The following is a 20,217-nucleotide window of genomic DNA, read 5'->3' on the forward strand; positions in this document are numbered from 1 at the left end:
CACAGGATGTTTTCTGCAATGTTAAAGCCCAGACAGACTTACTGGGCTCAGGAATTGGGCCTTCATTTCAAAGTGCTTGGAGAAAGTGGGAAAGTATTGTGACTTCTAGGATTTTAAAGATGAAAGCATGAGGATCCATTGATAAACCTCCCACATTTTCCCATCTCATCGATATTTTAGAGCTACACTGGAGGATATGAAATGATGGCTGCTAGAATGAAAGATTCTGTCTTGTCTTCTAACTTTTTAGAAAAACTTGATAAAAAATCAGGTTAAGAAATACTGAGTTTCTAAAAGCTCCCAAAATTATTTTAGAGATAGCACCATAGTACAATTCTATGAAAGATAAGCCTTTTGTGACAAAACCTAAAAAAAAAGGGAAATCTAATACATTTCCCATGTATTTAAACCAGCAAAGACAACTGTAGTGTCAGGATGCCGCTTCTCTTGCTGCCTGAGAAGCAGTCATGATTGCTGGGTATTTTCTGAGCATTTTCTTCCAATCTGACATCTAATTGATATTTAAATCATATCTCCATAATATCAGTGTGGTAGTAAATATGCAGCCTAATGTGTAGTGATTGAATGTTTTATTTTGGACAGTGTAAAACTTGCTCTGTTCTTGTTGACAGCTGTTTAAAAGATGTGTATTTTTGATTTGTCCAAAGTCTGAATATTTATAAGGGATTAAAATAAAGAGGCTGTTTAGCAGGTGCTGACTGCAATTTTGTAGCTGCAGTATCATAATCACTTCATGAGGTTTCTCTGTTAAGGAAATTGTCTTTGTTTAATGCTAAAGGATGTAGGTAATCTGTCTCTAATGCCAAATTATTTCAGGGTGTGCACTTCACTTTTTCCCCTACATTTACGTAGATCGGAAAACTCAATGTTCCAAACAACTTGTGGAACAGTTTCCATATCAACTTTATGTACTAAAAATGTAATTAAAATTGTTCAACCTAAAACATAAAAAAGAACTCAAATTTAATTTATATGGCTTTTAAAAAGAAAATATTGTTTCTTATTTAAGTGGTTTTGTTAGCATGGTGGATTTGAATTTACCTCAGTAAAAGTCAGTGGCAAGCCACTGTTGCCTATTTAAATGTAAGTAGCTGGAACCATAAGGAAATACTGAATTTGAAGAGGTGTCTATTCACACACATTACTTTTATGCCTTTTGAGTGAATTCATGGTAATCAGTTTGTTAACATAAACAATGCAATCCTATTAACTTCTAAGGTAAATAGCATTAGATGCAAACATCTTTTTTACATTGCTACATGACTTGATTTGTTCTGCATATGGAAACACTTTAAAACTTTTTTGCATTTCCTCTTTTGTGTAAGAGGCTTATGACTCTTGTGATATCTCATCTTTTACCTGCTGTGTCAGCTTTGCATCCCTATCCCCTGTGCACTGGCCTGTGTTCTTCCCTTTCCTATTTATCACTGACACATCTGGAGTGGTGACATTCTTATTCCCTATTCTGCGTTTATTTTAAAGCCAGAGGAGGGGTTTCTAAAGAGGGAATATGCTGACTTACTGCTGCTACTAAGGAAAAAATCCTTACAGTTTTCCCTGCAAGATGGCTGGTGTGTTTTGATAAAAATGAGTATTTTTGTCTTGGTATTGGTCAAATATGGCCAAGGGCGATGATTCAAGTATGTGGTTGGAGAGTAGGAAATGATGGAATGGATTTGGTAAGGATTCATGATGCTATTATTTCTCACCAGCTTCTGGAAAGTTATCAAATAAAAACACTTGTTTTGGTTTTAAAGTCATTGAGCCTCAAAAGTAACCAAACAATGGGAATAGAGTTATAGGTATTTTTATTGCATCTAGACTTTTCCTCCTCAATGCTTACTTTTATTTCTAAAATGAAAGTCTGCTTATATCTCCTGGCTCAAAGAAGAGGTCTCCTATAAACACTTTTTCTTATATTTGAGAAACATTAAAGCTAGTCTAGCTGTTTTAATTTTATTGTTTACCTTAATCCAAATGCTTGGTAGAGCATACAGAAGTGATCTCTTTGGCTATTTGATCAAAGGACATTGCAGATGAGATCAAAAGAGATTTGGCTTTTGAAAGAATCAGGTTTGATTCTATGATACACTTATTGTTCTGAACCATCTGGGGCAGTTTGGGGAAGATATGCAATAGCAAATATTTAGTATGTGAAGCTTTCAGTTGAAGTGGTGAATAACCTTGGACTGGGTATATTCAAAGGACTGGTGTTGACCTATATCCTGTTGTGACAGCTGAGAGCAGCAGGTTGGAACTGCTGGATGAAATCCATACTCAGTTGCCCACTGTACTTTCTTCTTGTCACTGCACAATGTCAAATCAAAGACACTTTTTTATTTTATTTTTAACTGTTGCTTATTCTAGCTGTTTACTAATTCAAAGAGAATATGGACTTGGTGCCATGGTAGTACAATGGGAAAAATAATTTAAATCAGTGGCAGACTGTGTCCAGTTTGAGCATCCACCCTACATAACTAGGCCGAGGTGGAATACAACTTCCAAATATAATAAAGTGGTGCTTTTCCTTCTCATTAGCTGTTTTGTTGCCTGCTGATTTTGTTGGATCACTGTATCAAGTTGTAAATGGTGTGTGAAATAAAACACTTCTCAGCTGATGGATATGATCCTCATGATTGCAAATGCTCTTCAGATTGCTGCGGTATGTTTTTTTAGATCAGACATGGAAATCTACCTAATGCATAATGTTCAGTTTAGAAAGGAGATAAGACCAGATAAGAAAAAAGACCAGTAGGAGCCAGCTTTTGATATCTGGGTAGTAGTACTGGGAGTTCCTCACTGACCAGTTTTAATTCCCACGCCTCTTCTAATTATGAAAACAAAAATTAGAGACTTGAGACTTAAACTTGACTTGTCAGCAGCACATTGGCAATCAATGCAGTGACTCTAAGCTTGAGATCCAGCTTCTGGTGATACAGTCTATTAAAAAAAAAGTAAAATCTGTCTTAGCTTGCGTATCCTTATTACACAGCTTTCACTGAATCAAATGAATATTCACTTAATGAATATATGTATTAGGTGAATACTTAAAAAGAAAGCAATGTATTCCAAAATGTGGTTTTTCTGAAAGGGTAGTATGAATTTTAGTCTGTCGTGTTTTATAGTGGCACTTTGGTATGATAATGTCATTCTACTCTTTGAGAATTTATACTGTCAAGTGGGATAGGGCTTGGGGATCTCTGTATGCCTCTGAAGTGAAAGAATGGAAACTTGGCAGCTCAAAGTCATTTTGGAATGAGGCTTGCTTAATAATTTCAGTATATAGACATGAATCATGTCTCAATAGCTACTAAACCTGCTCTACCTTATCACAATCTATTAATCGATATGTTTTTAGTTCCCAGCATAATGCTCCTAGTCACACAGATCCTGTCATTGGTCCCTGTGCTAAACCCCTTTTCAAGATAGAAAACAAGAATATCCTCAACAGATTATCCTATCAAACAAGGAAAGCTGAGTGCAATGCAGCTTTCAAAGTGCCCAGTATGCACACGATAGCAATACTGTTTGAACCACCTGCACAATTTTCCAGCTGCCTAGGAGCAATATCTGTAGCCAGGTTGGAGTGTACTTAGCTGGGCAGAGCCAGGGCATTTGTCTCTGTAGAGCAAAGTGAAAAGGAAAGCAAGTAATGTTCTTCCTTCTTTTCCACACTGATCCAATAACAATAGACACCCATATTCCTCAAAGCAGCTGTGCTTTTTGTGTCTGAAGCTGTTGCCGGCAGATGTCAATTACTTTTTATCATTGTTTTATTTTCTTGATGTATTTTGAACTTCTGCCCCCCATCCTTTTTTGTAACCTTAGTGGGCTCAGGCAGGTTACAAGTATGAGATGTCATTTTAATAATGACTCCACGATGAAAACTGAAGGAGTAAAACAAAGCATTTGCTTCAGTGAAGTGTTTTTGTTGCCTGCAGCCTCTCTACTAGGTTTTGCAGAGAGGTTCACTTCCCTGGTGAATGCTTGAAGAAAGCCCTTGCTGATTAGAGGTGATGAAGGCCATCACTTCTCCCTCTCCTTTTATTTTGATTCTGTTGTTGTTAAGCTGAGGAGCTGATGCCTGTTGTGTGCTCTTTTCCTTGGTCTCTATGCTGGCATGCTCCCATTTCTAAAGTGAGATCTCCCAAAGCAGCTAATCGTAATTTGCATCTATAAGTGCTACTTTAAAGAAAAGAGAGATAATTTCAGTGTGTGCACATGTGTTTGATTTATTCTAGTGGTTATGTGCTATTTGCTGCTCTTGTGATTGAGGACTGCCCATTCTGTGAATGTGCTTAATACTTTGAAAACTTGAAAGTTATGATGGCACCCCACACAATGTCAAAATGTGCATTTGAAGTAAAAGCCCAGCAATTCAGCTCATCTGGTCTTGTTCATAGCAGGTAAAAGGCTGCCTTGATGACACTTAGAGCAAATGAATTTCTCTCCTGCAGTCATGCACTGAATAAATTGCTTGATCTAGTTCGGTACAAAAGGACATGATCTATAAATAGTTAACAGAGCTTTCTTCAGGACAAGTGATCTATAGACTGGAACTCTCTCTTGGGGTCTTTTAAAAAAGTAAGTGCTGATATGAACAAAAGGAAAGTTTGTTTTAAAAAAAGGCCTTTTTAATGAGATTGAAACTCACATACTTTAACTTCCTTTTGAAAGCATCTGGCCAACCACTTCAAAAGTCCAAAAGGCTAACCTTACAGTCCCTTGAAGAAAAGAAAAAAGGTCAATCTGCTAATCTGATGTGAATATATTGTCAATAACTGAAAATACAAGATAAAACAGCTGGTTAATTTGAATCAAAGAAATTGCTGTCATATAAGCATCAGTGAATTCAATTTTTACGGTTTTAGGCTTAAAGGAACTTTTTTTTAAGACACTTTTATACATTTGTCTATATACCACACTGTTGGCCACAGGGTCTCTCTCTGTCCTATATGCTCCTTCATGCACTTTTTTTGGCAACTAACATTGCAGGTTTTTAGACTGTTGGTATTTGTAATAAGCAAAACTTCTAAGACATTTAGGTGTGCTAAAGGAAGTGTCCATCTACCAAATTTCATCATGTGGCATTTTAAGAAGGAAGAAAAATTCTATAAAATCATAGGCTCATTAACATTGAAAAATATCTCCAGGATCAATGACTCCAACCTTTAATCGGGCACACTCTGTCAGTTAAACCATAGCACAAAGCCAGCTTTTCCAGGAAAAAGGTGTGGGAGACAGTTCCAAAGGCTTTACTATAGTCCAGGTAGGCATTATCCAAACCTTTCCCTCATCCACTAGGCAGGTCACCTGGACATAAAAGGAGACCAGGCTGGTCAAGCAGGACCTGCCTTTCTTCAACCCATGCTGGCTGGGCCTGATCCCCTGGCTGTCTTGTCCATACTATGTGACTGCCCTCAATACAATCTGTTCCATAACCTTCCCCAGCACCAAGACCAGGTTGATAGGTCTCTAGTTGCCCAAATCCTCCTTCTGACCCTTCCTGTAAGTGAGTGTCACATTGGCCAACCCCCAGTCACCTGGGACAGCCTCAGTTAACCAGCACTGGTGATAAAAGGTTGGGAGTGGCTTGGTGAGCTCTCCCAGCAGCTCCCTCAGTACCCTCAGTGGGTGTCTCAGTGGCACAGCAGGTCACTCACTGCTTCCTCCTGGACTGCAGGGCTCTCTTCTGCTCCCTGCCCCTGACTACCAGCTCAAGGGCTGGTTGTCCTGAGGAAAACCAGTCCTTCTGTTAAAGACTGAGGCAAAGAAGGTATTAAGTACCTCAGCCTTGGTTACAGCGTTCCCCTCAGCATCCAATAAAGGATGGAGATTTTCCTTGGCCTTCCTTTTTGTTGTTAATGTATTTATAAAAACACTTTTTATTATATTTCACAGCAGTTGCCAGATTGAGTTCTAGCTGAGCTTTCGTCTTTCTAATTTTCTCTCTCCATGATTCTTGTACTCTTCCTGAGTTTGCTGCCCCTTCTTCCAAAGGTCATAAACTCTAATTTTTTCCCCTGAGTTCCAGCAAAAGCTTCCTGTTCAGCCAGGCTGATCTTCTTCCCTGCCAGCTTGTCTTTTAGGACATAGCAATGGCCTACTCCCACACCTTTAAGATTTCCATCTTAAAAGTATGTCCAGCCTTTCTGGACCCTTTGTTAATAAGGGTGGTTTTCCAAGAGCCTCTGAATCATTAGAAGTTCTCTTTCACTGTGTTGAGAGCAGTCATCTTGAAAGTGCTCTCAATATGGATTTCTCTGCCTCTATGACCTGTGCATGTAAAGGTGAGGTTTTGGTGGCAGTGTGCATGCAGTCCAGGATGGTGATGATGACAAAGGGGCAGGCACGTGTTGTTGGTGTGGATGTCAATCCTGTCAGTGTCTCCAGGACACATCTAGCACCAGGACTGGCACCAGCAAGAACAGTATGTGCACACATGACTGGACAGAGCTTAAGAAGCAGAGATAGGACTGCAAATGCTTCGAGGCCAGAAGGATCCTTCTAGAGAGACGAGAAAGCCATCTATTTAGAAATTTGCCATCTATTTAGAAAGTTTTTGGGAGAGCAAATCATTCTGTACCTACAGAGAAACTGAAAGCTAAGTGTCCACACTAGGAAATCACTTGAGCAGGTGAAGGTCAATGGATTGATCAATTGAAAAAAAAAATTAAAATAGCATAGTACAGTCCCCTGATCTAGGTAAGGAAGTAGACTAAGACTTCACTAAACAACTGAAGGAAATCTCTGTGACAGGATGTGCTGGTCACGGGGACCCCAACATCTGGAAGGGCAACATATGGGATGAATGGTGGAAGGTTTCTGAGCAGTGTTTGGGATAACTATTTCATTCTGGTACTGGATGGGTGAACTGGTGTTGACACACCCAGATCTGCAACTCACTTCCAAGGAAGAACTGGTTGAAGAGGTGATTCCAAAGATAGTCTTGGCTGTTGACAGCCATGAAATAAATGGCTGTTGTTTAGGATCCTGAGGAAATGAAAAAAAAGATTAGCAGGGCATAGATCCTGGACACCAGGCTAATGGATGTCAGTGTATTCTTTATTTGTGCAAGGTGCTCCACTTGCGTTGGGACAGCTTCAGGTATTAGTGCAGGCTGGGGGATAAATGGATTGAAAGCAGCCATTCTGAGAAGGATCTGGGGATGCTGCTGGATGAAAGGGTTTGTGGGAGCCTGTAGTATTGTGGGCTGCATCAAAAACAGGATGGCCAGCAGGTGAGAAAGGTGATGCTGTCTCTCTACCCTGCTCTGATGAGATCCACCTGAAGTGGCATCAACCTCACAGACTTCTATGATAAATTGACAGGATTTGTGGTCTAAAGGAGAGGAGTGAATGTCATTTACCTGGACTTTAACAAGTCTTTTGGCATGATCTCAGCCAACAAGATAAAAAGCCATTTGAGTGGTCAGACTCAGTGGGCCATGGTTAACGGGTTGTAATCTGCTCAGAGGTCACCAAGGGACTGCAAGGGTCTGTATTGCGGCCAGTCATGTTCAGCAACTGAATCAGTACCTAGAGGCAGCAGTGGGACTGCACAGTCCTTAGATCTACAGAGGACAGAACTGGAGAAAGTGCTCAATGCAGTCAAGGGCAATGCTGCCACCCAGTGGGACCTGGGCAAGCAAGAGGAATGGGCTAATGGGAACTTTGTAAAACTGACCAAAGCCAATATCTGTCTTGTAGACACAGTGTTTGATGTGGCCTGAGTTTTGAGTAGCAGGATCTAATGACCTCCCTCTATCTGAGACTACACCTCTGTTAACAGAGCACAGGGCACTGGTAGCAACTTTTGGTGCCAGGGCGTGCTGCTGACTCAGTCATGTTCTGCTGATGTGCCTGCCCACACCTCCAAGTCCTTCTCCACAGAGCTGCTCCCTAGCCAGTCAGGTCGCAACATATCTTTGCAATGGGTTCATCCTTTCTAAATGTTTGACTTAAAAATTAGTATTGAGTTTAATGAAGTTTTCATTAGCCCCTTCCTCTTCTCTACCTAGGCAGCCCTGCTCTCAAGTGTTTCACCCAGTTTTGTGCCATCTGTAAACTCGATGAGAGTATACTGTCACCTCTTTCAGGACTTGGTCCTAGAAAATGTCAAACACTTTGGGAGCAATCAGACTCTGGGTCACTATCAAATAAAGTCCAAAGAACAGCAGATAAAGCATATACGAGAAGAAGCTTAACTAATAAAAACTGTCCACATGGGAAGTCTTAGTGGGTTTCTTTGCATTTATGCATAATTCATTTGCATTTATGAATGACAACGTATGAAGCACTATTTGGTTGCTGCTATTTCCTAATGTGGCAAATATGACTCTGATTTTGTTCTTAAAGGCAGTGTGGGGAAAGTTAGAGGAAGTTGTATTAGAAGACCCAATAATTTCCAAGACAGCTCTGCAAATTACCACATGTTCTTACAGACTCCAGGTAGCCAGTAATTTTCATGATAAGGAAGTATGTTGTGGTTATTTGCTATGAGAATATATAGATGCAAAATAGTGTTTGAACTCTTCTGCTAACTGTGATTTTTAATTTTTTTTTTACATTAAAAACTAGCAAAATATTTTACAAAATGCCTGGGGTTTCATGCATCATGCTTCTAAAGGAAGTCTTTGGCTCATCAGCTCCACTAAGACTTTCCTTGCATTCTTTTGAGGTTGCATGGGTCTGCAAAAGGTAAGCAGTCCCATGAAGAAAGAGGGGGAAAGAGGACAGTTTTCACTTGCCTTTTCCATTCCCATGTACTTCTCTGTTGGCTGGACAGTAGGTTAGATGAGAATTTCATGCATTTTGTGAAAACTGAGAACCAAAAACTGTTTTGTCCAGCTCAATTAGCTTAATCTGAGGTCACTGAAGACTCTTACTGACTACTGCTGCCTGTGGCTGGACCTTCTATTGCCACACTGCTGCAAGTTCTCTGGTCACCTCGTCTTCTGCACAAGAAGCAATACCTACCTGATTTATAAAAATAAAAAGAATCTCCTTGCTGTTTTGGCATGGATGGTGTGGTTAGCAGTGATGGAGGTAAGGAGTCTTCTGCTTGAGACAGTTGCTTTTTCCACAGAAGAGGAGAGCTTTATGTAGGTTTGAACAGTCCTCAAACATATAAGCTACCTCATGTTTACAAGAGTTATGCTTGTTGTTATTGTTCCTTCCTTGCAGGAATGATTTTAAGGTTCACTTTGTAGAGCCCTTGCTGCCCAGTGGATGTCCCTTAGATTAATGGCAGTTGAAGGGAGTGGAGGCTATGACAGTGAATATTCATGTATATCCTGTGAAGACTAATGTCTGTTTTCCTGAAAAGTACATCTTCATGGGCAGCTGTCTTGATCAGAGAAAGACTTCAGCTAGGCAGGTCTGCAGAGGGTGACTTTTCATTTTCTAGATCTGATTGATTAGAGAATGCCATCATTCCATTTTAGCAAGAGGGCTATAAGTCCTATGGCTAAGGGTGGCATAGCCAAGTCATTAGGGCCGGGACTCTCAAGTTAAACACCATGCTGAGAGGCAAAATTGAAACCATGGGATTAAATCAGAGTACTTAAGTTAGTCAGACTCAAGGCTGGCATGAGGAACTTCAGGCATAATGTTTTGAAGGATCAGGCAGGAAACAAATGCTTTAGCTGCCCTCTAGTCTCCTGGAATACCACCTTCATTTCCAGGAGAACAGAAGTGACATGTGCCAGATGTACGCGAGACTTTGCATTAGTAAATTAACAGGGCTATAACACTCAGGCTTGTGCTGCCTTCTTTAATTGCCTGACATGCACACAGAATGCCAAATTATGTTCTCTAAAGGAAACTGAATGCAGATTATGCTTTGCAGCTCTTTGCACTATTGGTTAGCTGGTACATATCATGCTGAACATCAGGAACTCACTCCACAAGAGGTGAAGGGGCTGCTACTTGTGTAGTTCAGGTGCGTGCCAGCGAAAGTCTGCAAAGTTGTGACAGTGGGGTAAGCTGTTGACCTTTTTCTAGCATTGTGCCTTGGACTTGTCACTCTTCTTTCTGAGACCTCATTTACAGTAGCTTTTGAATTGGAAATAATTGTGAAGGACTGTGGCTGCTTTCATCTTTTATGTCCTCACATTGGGACAAACAAACCTTTAAAAAAAGGGATAATTCACCACCACTATGTCACGTAGGTGTAGTACAGCAATGCAGACATAGTTACTGTGGATGCACAGACACATACATGTATACTTGGAACTGAGTAGTTAAGGATAAAGCTACACTATATAGGTGTGGTGTAAAGCACAATGTGACCCACTGCAGGAAGGAGTTGACTGGGACCTTTTCCCTGCAGTTCCATTGAATGGTGATTTGTTCTTGGCTGTTTTAGGAGTAAAGAAACTAAGTAAGATGGGAAGTAGGCAATGTAATATCATTAGTTAATCCCCATGTCCCCCTTCACACCCTGAACCTTCACCTCCAACCCCCCAAACCTAAAGCAAAAATGTCCTGGGTTTATTGCAGTGTTTATTAGGTTCAGTTATGATATCCATTGCTAGAGGAGGGATGAAGGCAAATGGAAACTTCTGACAAGTTCTTCTACCGTCTTCTCTCTTTGCCTCTTTCTACCTGCTAGCCTTGCTAGGCTGTTGGCTGTTGAGCTGCAGAAAGAAGGTTTGCTCTATTAAAGTATTGGTTTGATTTCAATCCCCATCTGCTTTTTGGCACACTGTGTCCCATCTTCCCCTCCACCCCTGCCTTTTCCCTCATTTGTAGTAAAAGTAACATGATCACTACATGGTAAATATCTTATCCTCATTCCTTGTTAATTTTCTCTGATATCTTGATGTCCTGTGTTTGTCATCCTACCTATCAGAGCACAGGCAGCCAGATTTCATTGGGATTCTCTTGGCTTCACATCATCAGTTGGTTACACATGGTGCTGATAATGCAAAGGTTGTGGTGTCTATCCCTGTATAGACCATTAATTTAAGGGTTGAACTCAATGATCCTTGTGGGTCCTTTCCAACTGGGAATATTCTATGATTTCTGTGATCTTCCTCAGTTGCACATACCATGGTGAGTTGCAGGTGAAGGCAGTTAAGACCCTGTAGCTCCATTCTGTGAGAAGTCTGCTGCAGTTTATGGGATAAGCATTAGTTCATATAACCCTTCCTCTGACCCTCTGTCCTTTCTTGAATAGAGAAACCATAATAGTGGCAATGCATTATCCGCTGGTTTCTCTATTGCACATAAGCAGCCTGGAGTGCCCTGGTTTGTTTAGACTTAGCATCTGCTTGCCCTCTCCTTTCACAGGGTGGTTTCCACCAGAAATATTTTGATACTAATGTAATCTGGAATCAAGAATGGGGAGACTTGTATTGACCCTTGTGAGGGATTTTGGACAGGTCATTTACCACTGTGACAAAGAGGTTTATTCCTCTTTTGCTCATCTCTACAGTGACAAAGGAGCTAATGATTAGACTGAGTTTGTTGTGGAGGTATTGACTTGCATCCTGGCCCTGGAACACCCTTTGCTAGAACTGTAGATAGCAGCTATAGATTTTCTCCGAGGCTGCATGTAAATCCTACACTGCCACAAGCAGTATGATGTATACTTGAAGGATTTTTGGTGACCAGTAGCCTGGTCTGCTTTGATGGTGTCTCACCTCTGTCCCTGGAGACACATGGTAAATGATGTTTTCAGACCCAGACTCCAGTGAAGAGAGTCTTTCTCTGGTTTTAGCAATAGTGACATTTAAAGAATTTAAATAATTACCTTACCAAAGGTCAGTTGCTAATCACAGGGGGTTAAGACAGAGCACTGGATTTGCTTTACTCCATTTGGAAAAGTCTTTTTGAGATGTTTCTCCTGTTCTCAATAAAGACAGTATTTGCTGATGCACGTTTGCTGAGAGTGGTCTGGGTTCACCAGAGTGTTCCAGCTGCTCTGCAGTGCTCTGGAAATGCAAACCAGCTGCAGGTCTGGTTTAACTCAAGCCAGGTTTGTGGCTGGTTTGCATCACTGGAGCAATGAAAGTACCTGAAGCATGCCAGCTAATCTGGCCTATTGGTGAACCATTATAAATGACTTGTTTTTCTTCTTGTTCTTTGCATGTAACTTTATTTATAGTCAAAGCCCAGGGAAATTGCATAGACTGTATCACTAAGGCAAACTTTGTGTTCTAAGCTAAAGTCTATAAAATTAGAGTGTTTTTTAAGCCAGAACTTTTTCCTCTAAAAATAAATAAATTTATCAAATTACACACTGTTTTTCTGAACTTCTCTGTTACAGATTTCTTTTAAGATGCTTCTTCTTATTATTAGATCAAATAATAAGTCTGAGACCTAAAAGAGTAGGCTTTATAAGTTTTATTTTGCAAAAGGTGTGCCCAGCTTTTATTCTAAATGCATTGAATTTTTTTCTAGTTATTGAGAATGTATGCAATATAGAGAATAATAGCTACCTACCTTCAATAGTATGATGACTGTTCAAAATATGCCATAAATGTTAATCACCAATTACATTAGTCCATATGTAATCATTTTTTTCATAACCATCTCTTTCTCTGATGCTGTTATAGTGTTGAATGTGTGATGTGTGTGTTTTAAACACTGTAATACAACAGAAGAATGATAAAAGTGTCATTTAAGCTGGGCTGATCTATGCTTTTTTCAGAACCGATCATTTTTGCTCTTCGCCTAGAAATATTTTTGCATAATGAATATGGTATGATTTAAAATGAAAGCCACTTTCTGGATAAGCATATTGGCATTCAAATCAGAAATTGTATTTCTCTGATCAGCTGTATATTGAAAGAAAGCATGTCAGAATTTGCAAAGTTTTTCTAGACTTTGAGGCAAAACGCCGAAGAATTAATTACTGCCTCATATTAATTAAGATAACAATGCAAAGCCCTTCATTAGAAGCATCGGAAAAGTTCTTCCTTGGTCCTTGGAGAGAATATTATATGCAAGCCCTGTTGTGTGGGTTGCAAGGTGTCACTGGAATTTATATGCATTACTTGTCTAATTGCAGTAAATGTAGCATGTCCAGATAGGTTTAAAAGTTGGATGGCTGTTTGTTACTTGCTGGAAATCACTTGAAACCTTGCTACTCAGAGGCAGCTGTTCACAGGTCCTTCACCTCTCCCCAGAGATAGCTGGAAGACTCTGTTGTTGGACCCTGTCTTTTATGGCAGAAGCAGTAAACATGACAGGTTGTTTGGGAGCCATCTGTTTTAAAATGGTTGCTGCTTTGTATGCAGTAATGAACTTGAGATCAGTTTTCTGTCTGTCTTCAATAGTAACAGCCTTGTTTGGTGTCACAACAGGTGGAAGTTGATGGGATGAAACTAAATGTGACCAGCGAGTGGAACCTGGCTTCACCCTTGTTGTCTGTCACCATTGATGGCACTCAGAGGACCATACAGGTAATCTCACCAAAGCCTCTTTGGGCATACAAATAATTCTGAAACCTGGGGTCTAAACCTGCTGCATCACACAAATGATGTGATGTTGTACAAGCAGCAGAATGTTTCTACTTTGAGACAAATTCACTCCACTAAAGCTCTGGATGCACTCCAAGTTACTTACCTAGAGTTTTGAATGACAGAAGTTTACCCCAGCTTATAGGCTGTCTTTTTTTAATGGCTTGTGAGGAGACAGAGTGTCTTAATCATCTAAAAAAATAAGAAATGCTTTACTGCAAAAAACCAACCAACCAAAAAAACTGATCAGCCGAAAGAAAAGGAAAAAAACTCCTTCCTAACCTAACCCACAACAAAATCCCACATGGGGACCTACAGTAAAATTAGTCTCTCCCTCATGTTTGGATTGTGTGATTGTTGCACTTCTGGGCCTTTGCAGTTTGAAAGTCACAGGGCAGCACATCTCCCGTGTAACATGTTTTTTTAATATACTTATAAGAAAAATGATTAGTTCCATGATTTGAGAAGATAAATAGAGAAAAAACATCCCATGCTTTTCTAAATGTAACCTCAGTCAGGATTTATATATTTGTGGGCAAATCATTTATTTACAAATATCTATTGATCCTGATAATAATGAAAAACAAATAAAAACTTACTGAAAGTATTTTTCTACTTACAAGAGTATCTCATTCCTATGCATTTGTCAGTGATACAATGGTCAGATTTCTCATAATTTACAATGAAATGCATGAATTTAGTTTTTCATTTTTACTCCTGGTAAATTACCCAGCTGGAAAATAATATTTTTGCTTTGATTAAATTTAAAAGACTGCAACTTGCAAATAAAAAATTACTGTATCTTTCAAGGTTAGTATTGCCTGAGAGTGAAATTTTCATTATGTTCCCAAGTAAATTCTGGACTTCTGTATATTTCTTAGGAGGTTTATGCAAGCTTCAAGGAGTGTGTATATCTAAAATACTAGATGTGGCTTTGGTGTGCGTATATCTAAAATAATTTTCTATTTTTAGGTATGTTTTTCTTTTTTTTACTATTTTAATACTGGTCCATTTTAGTGCCATTTTATAAAGTACATTCCTAATTTTGAACAGGAGAAAATACCAGTGTATGAATCTATAAAACCTGCCTAGGTGAAAAGCATTATGTTTAGAATGGATAACTGTGTTCACAAGACCTCATTGCAAACTAAATTGCTGTATGACTGGATATATAACTAACAGTAGTAACACTTTTTAGCTAATAAGAGTTGAATTTGCACATAAAATTAGTTTTAAAATTAGTGATTATATGATCTGAAGAAGCTTTCTTCTAGGAGCTGGGCCAGCAGTAGTGTTACTTGCATTCCCTGAGTATGACCAAACCCTATGAAATACTTCACATCTAGCCACAGCAACATGCAATGAGCTCAGTCCATGGTATCTAGCCAACAGAATGTGGAATAAGCACATATGTTGTTTCCTTCTCAGATTTTATCTGCCTTTGCTTTTAGCAAAGAAACTCAGTAGCTTGAGAAGTTATTAATCTTTTAGTGTATATATGTAAATTTATGGGAACCTTAAACTTGACCTCTGATAGTCGCTCGCTGGAATCAAAATTGGTTTTTTGGTTATAAATTTCTTAGACTTGCCCCACTGCAAGAACCAAATTAGACAAGTGTATTCCTGTAGGTCAATTTGTCTCCAAAAGCAATTGACCCCTGAGTCTTGGAGTATCTTCTTTCTGCAAAACTTAGCCCTAGAGCCATTTAAGCAACAAATATGGATGAATCGAATAATTCCAGCTGTGCTTTATTAATTTTCAGCCAATCTAATTTTTCTTCATAGTTGGTTTCATTCTTCTAAATTTGCTCAACCGAATACAATCTTTGTGAATGTTTTATTCCTTTGAAGGTTGGATTTATGCACCTTTGGCTCAATCCTGCAGTCTGGCCACAATCTAGCAAAGCACTTAAACATAGAAATGGGGAATAAATAATTTTTAAATGTTTTTATTTATGTAATTATAGTGTAGACATTCAAATTTTTGCATATCTGTTGCATGCTTAAAAATAAGTAGTTAAGCACTCTTCTGTATTTTTACTCCTCTGCAAAAGGCTCAATGAGAATTAGAGCAAAGCAGAACACCAGCTCTGCTGCAGAGTTATGAAGGGCCTTTGAGTTTAAAACCCACATTTTCTAGGACATTTTCTAGTGTATGGGACCTGAGTGCCTGAGAAGAAGTATATGCCCTGGTCACAGTCTGTTTAGGGCATACCAGGGCACAAGAAAGATGTGTGGCAGCCCCCCTCCTCCTGCTTTTGTTTCCTGTGTGAGGAAGCCCATCTGTGTGCAGCAGATGGGAGCTGCAGAGTGCCTGGCCAGGTCCCCAGATGAGGGTGGGACCAGAACCCTGGGGTGTACTGCAGGTCCTGTGGCTGCAGCATAAGGGCTCTGAAATCATCGTGCTGCTTTGGGTTACTGTGAAATCCATAGGATGTTATAAAAAGGGATGAAGTGGTGAAAACTTGGGATCATTTGGGCAAGAGACTTCTGAGATACAGTTTCCAGGGATAGGGGTGTGGGCAGACCCCTGGCATTTCTTGTAGTACTCAGATTTCATCATGGGGGATTTTTTTGTGGCTGTTTTTAGTAGTTTCTCCGTTAATCCCAGTTTCTCAGCATTTTCTCTACTTATGACTAAAATCTACCTCTCATTTGGTGAGGTTGAATTTAACACATCCTGAAGTGTAGGATTTTGTTCACCAAGCAAATGGCGTTTTCTTGTACAGAAATACTTCACCAAAATGGTTTCCCATACTTGTTTCAAAAGATGTTAGTGACTCAGAATTTGGCTTACACCTAGCTATTATGAATTTGGACTGTGCTGAAAATCAGAGAACTATAGGAATATAGTTGCAATACACCTTCCTCAGATTTGAAGGGACTGGGTTTTATTTAATTGCAAATGCATGCCTAAAATACTCATATATAAAAAACAGGATTTGAATATGATATAACCTTTTAGGAAATATTTAGAATAAAAATAAATGAATAAATGAGAGTCTTAATGATTCCTGTGAAGGGTGAGTGAAAAAGTAGAGGCTGATTTGAATTGTGAAAAAGAAAAACAACAATTCCAGTGGAAACTGGAAGGGAGAATGGTGGTTCAGCATGGTATTGTGAAAAGTAATGACAGTTGGAAGAAAGACAACAGGCATATTTTGGGACAATATGACATATTTTGGGAGCATTTTTACTTCTCTGTCTCTCCTCCTATATACAAGTAAGCTGTATTTCAGTGACCTCTGTGCCCACAGAAGTTGTCTATGACCTCTTCTGTCTCCCAGTATGAACTGAGGAGCAGGTGGAAGGAAAGAATAAGCTATCTTTTATCGTAGAGTTTGAACATCTTCTGTTCCTCATGGGAACTAGAATCTAAGGGTATCTCAAGATAAGGAGTCCATGGAGTCCAGCAGACAGGCTTGAACCTAACTTCAGCTCTGTCCTTACTAGTCAGGTTGCATGGGACAACCTTCTGCTGGGACACTGCACAGCAGCACCAGGTATCAGCAGGGTGAGCAGGTTGCTCAAGAAAAATTGAGTCTAAGAGGAGATCCTCACAGCAACAAGTGCTTGTGTTTGGGCAAGTTCTCATAAAACACCGCTGACCATTCCGATTGTGAGGCTGCTCTATGGCAGTGCTACATGGACAAATTTTACAACTGCTTAGTGCTGTTGAATGCCATGCCTTCATTGATCCCACCATCAAACACTCAACTCATCCTTAAATACCTTTTATTTGCAGATAGTTTCCTGCAGCAAAAGGATGCTGAGCCAGAACCACAGAGTGGTTTAGTTTGAATTATTTGTCACCATCTTTGGCAATGCTTTTGTAACCCTTAGTTCCATCACAGGCGCCCAGCCTTTTCACTGTCAAACTGTTGGGCCCCCAGCTCTGCTATCTTGCTGTTATGAAACCTTCTATCCCATAGAGGTAGTGTAGGCATTCTGCCTGGACCCTGGAAAACTTTTTGTGGCTTTTGGCACCTTCAGAAAAGCAATTTTACAATAGCATTGGTGATACCGCCTTTTTTGTGTTTCCTGGCTTTCAGAGAATTAGTCTCTGATGAAGCTCTGCAGGATGTAGTGAGAACTCAACTGGACAGGATCCTGAGCAGTTCAGTATCACTTTGACATTAGCCTTGCATTGAACAGGGAATATGGCTACCTGATTTCCAGAGGTGCCTTCCAGCATAACTGTTCTGTGTCTGTTGGGCATCCCAAACTCTACAGTAAAGAGGTCTTTATCAGTCACAGCAAGGTGTAATTAAGAGAGTAATGGAGCTGCTAAACAAGAACATGATCCTGTAAAGCTGAAATCATCAGTCTCAAGCTTCAAGTGTTTTTGTGAATGAAATAGATGAAGATTTATCAGGGGAGCTTTCTCTACTTAGTGTTAAAGGGAATTCGGTGGTGGCATCACTTATTTTTTCATTTAATTTATTTATTGCATCAACAATTGCAGCAGGAGTAGTATATTCTGCATCCTGGGGCATGACAAATATAAGTGCTTCTCTGATACAATGTTTCTTTAAATTATTATTTTGGTCTATAATAACAGAAGAAATGAGAATGCTGTAGGTTTTAAGTCTTTGTTCCAGGGAAATATCTGACAGGAGAACAAAGACTTTGCCCAAGTATTCATTTCCTACAACTCTTTAGAGACTTTTATCTTATGTGTAATTTTTTTACTTTTGTGAGAAAAATTACCTTTTTTTCATTTTGCTGTTTTGAGATCTCAGATGTAATCTGTGATAATGACATGATACATTATATAGGTTTTCAATCTAAAGTTCCATTACCTCAGAACATTCATTTTCTTAACCCCTGAAAATTATTTTGGGAAGGTTTAGTGAGCAGTGTTCATGACTGCTTGACAGTCCTTTTTTTTGTGCTGTACAATTACAAATACTCTGCTGTTGTCTTTTAACCATGACTTCAAAATTACTCTTGCTAGGTTGTCTCCAGAAGAGGGACTCTGAACAATCTGCAGACATATGGATATCCTATACCCACATAGCTGTACTTTTGGGCAGAGAAAAGCCAATGTGAGCCCCAGCACTGAATTCCTGATGGCCCACACTGATTAACCTGTAGCTCACTCCCTGGCTTTTTCTCAGCCTGTTCCAGTTATGACTAACCTAGCCAATTCTGGTACAAATTTCTTGTCCGTGGTTCAGATGGAGAATATGTGAAGGGAAGGGGAAAATTAAAAGAGAATAAAAGCTCATGAAACTACAGCAGAAGAACTAAAAGCTCACAACCTTTACCACTACCTTTACCAATTCTTTAATGAAAATGAATATATTTTCTGTTTTTCATTCAGGAAGGAAATAAGTGATCAACTGATATGTTAAATGAATCCCTGTCTTTCTCAAGATGTTAATCAACATTAGTTGTCATGGTATCTTATGCCATATTTTTTTCCTCTTGGAGCTATCCATTTTCAAGACAAACAGTATTAGGATGAGTAACTATAAGGATTCTGTATGTGTCCAAGGAACAAAGCATTGTGTGCAGTTGCTGACAGACTCATAGTTTTATGATATCTAAACACTGAAAGATGAGAAATGGTTCTCTTGAACATGGTAACACATTCAGAGAGCAAAGGGGAAGGAAAAGGAGGGGCATAAGAGTGAAAAAGGACTATGGATCCTGTCAGGAATTTTTCTCAGGGCAGTCACAGACATTATCAGATCTAGAATCATATGGCAGCATTTTGACTGCAAGATTTCCCCCCCTTATAGGACCAAGATGTATCATGGCATGCCAAAACAAGGGCAAAGCTTCCAGAAGTTCTAGTCACATTGTGATTTAATGTAGTAACAGCAAAAATTTAGAAGACTAAAATTTAGAGAAGACTAAATGCCTAATTATTGTAATGTGGTAAATCTCAGGTTGAAGTAAATGTCCTTTAGATTAATTCTTTACTAACATCAAATAAACAGTATTTCCTGTGGAGGGTTTTTTTGTTGTTGTTGCAGGGGGGTGGGATCATGTGGTTTTTTGTTTGTTTTGTTTTGATTGTTTCTTTTTTGTTAGTTGTGTCATCTACTTCTTTTTAACACCTACCTATCTCAGAGGATTAAAGAAACACATGAACATACTTACAGGGGACTCTCTGCATATGTAATAGCATACCTGCAGTGGTTTTAATATTTAAAAAAAAAAAACTTTGCAAAAAGAAGTAACACTCACATTGGATATCCCATAAAGAAATATTAGGAAGGATTTGTGTTTCTATTTTTCTGTTTATGGGAGGACAGAAATTCCCAAGTCATCCTCTGCAATGGAATCCCAGGCATTAAGGGAACTCCTAAAAGTAGTGATATGATGCCTCAGCCTCTTAGAAGCTGCACCTGCAGAATTATCTGTGTGGATTGAGGCCCTGTAAGCCACTCACCCTGTATTTAACATCTGTATTTGTACTGTTTGGGAACAGATTCCATTTAGTCCATGGGAAGGGTCTGTGGTAGCTTGCAACAGGTGCCAGGGGAGGCCAGTATTTTAGCATTCTGGCAGGATCCCTTTAAAGACTGCTTCAGCACAGTGCCACTAACATCAGTCTCAAAACACTTCACATACAGCACTTTGATCATCTCTTTCCCTACTGGCTGACTGCTGCCCTTGTAAGAACCTGGGAAATGTGGACATGCCCTGAGGAAGAACAACTCACTGAGGCTTCTTTTACTGTAAAGTGTGAACTGAAACTGGTAATGGCTAAGGCT

General features: G+C 39.4%; 1 protein-coding gene across 1 annotated transcript in view; it reads left to right on the top strand.

Moving 5' to 3' along the window:
- The window catches only part of PCCA (propionyl-CoA carboxylase subunit alpha), a 270,532-nt gene that overhangs the window by 186,894 nt on the left and 63,421 nt on the right, over positions 1–20,217 (top strand). Inside the window, exon 20 of the mRNA XM_050975683.1 lies at positions 13,334–13,432. Coding sequence (XP_050831640.1) covers positions 13,334–13,432 — 99 coding nt within the window. The remainder of the gene's footprint in view (positions 1–13,333; positions 13,433–20,217) is intronic.

Source organism: Serinus canaria, chromosome 1 (genome assembly GCF_022539315.1).
Source record: "Serinus canaria isolate serCan28SL12 chromosome 1, serCan2020, whole genome shotgun sequence".
NCBI lineage: Eukaryota > Metazoa > Chordata > Aves > Passeriformes > Fringillidae > Serinus > Serinus canaria.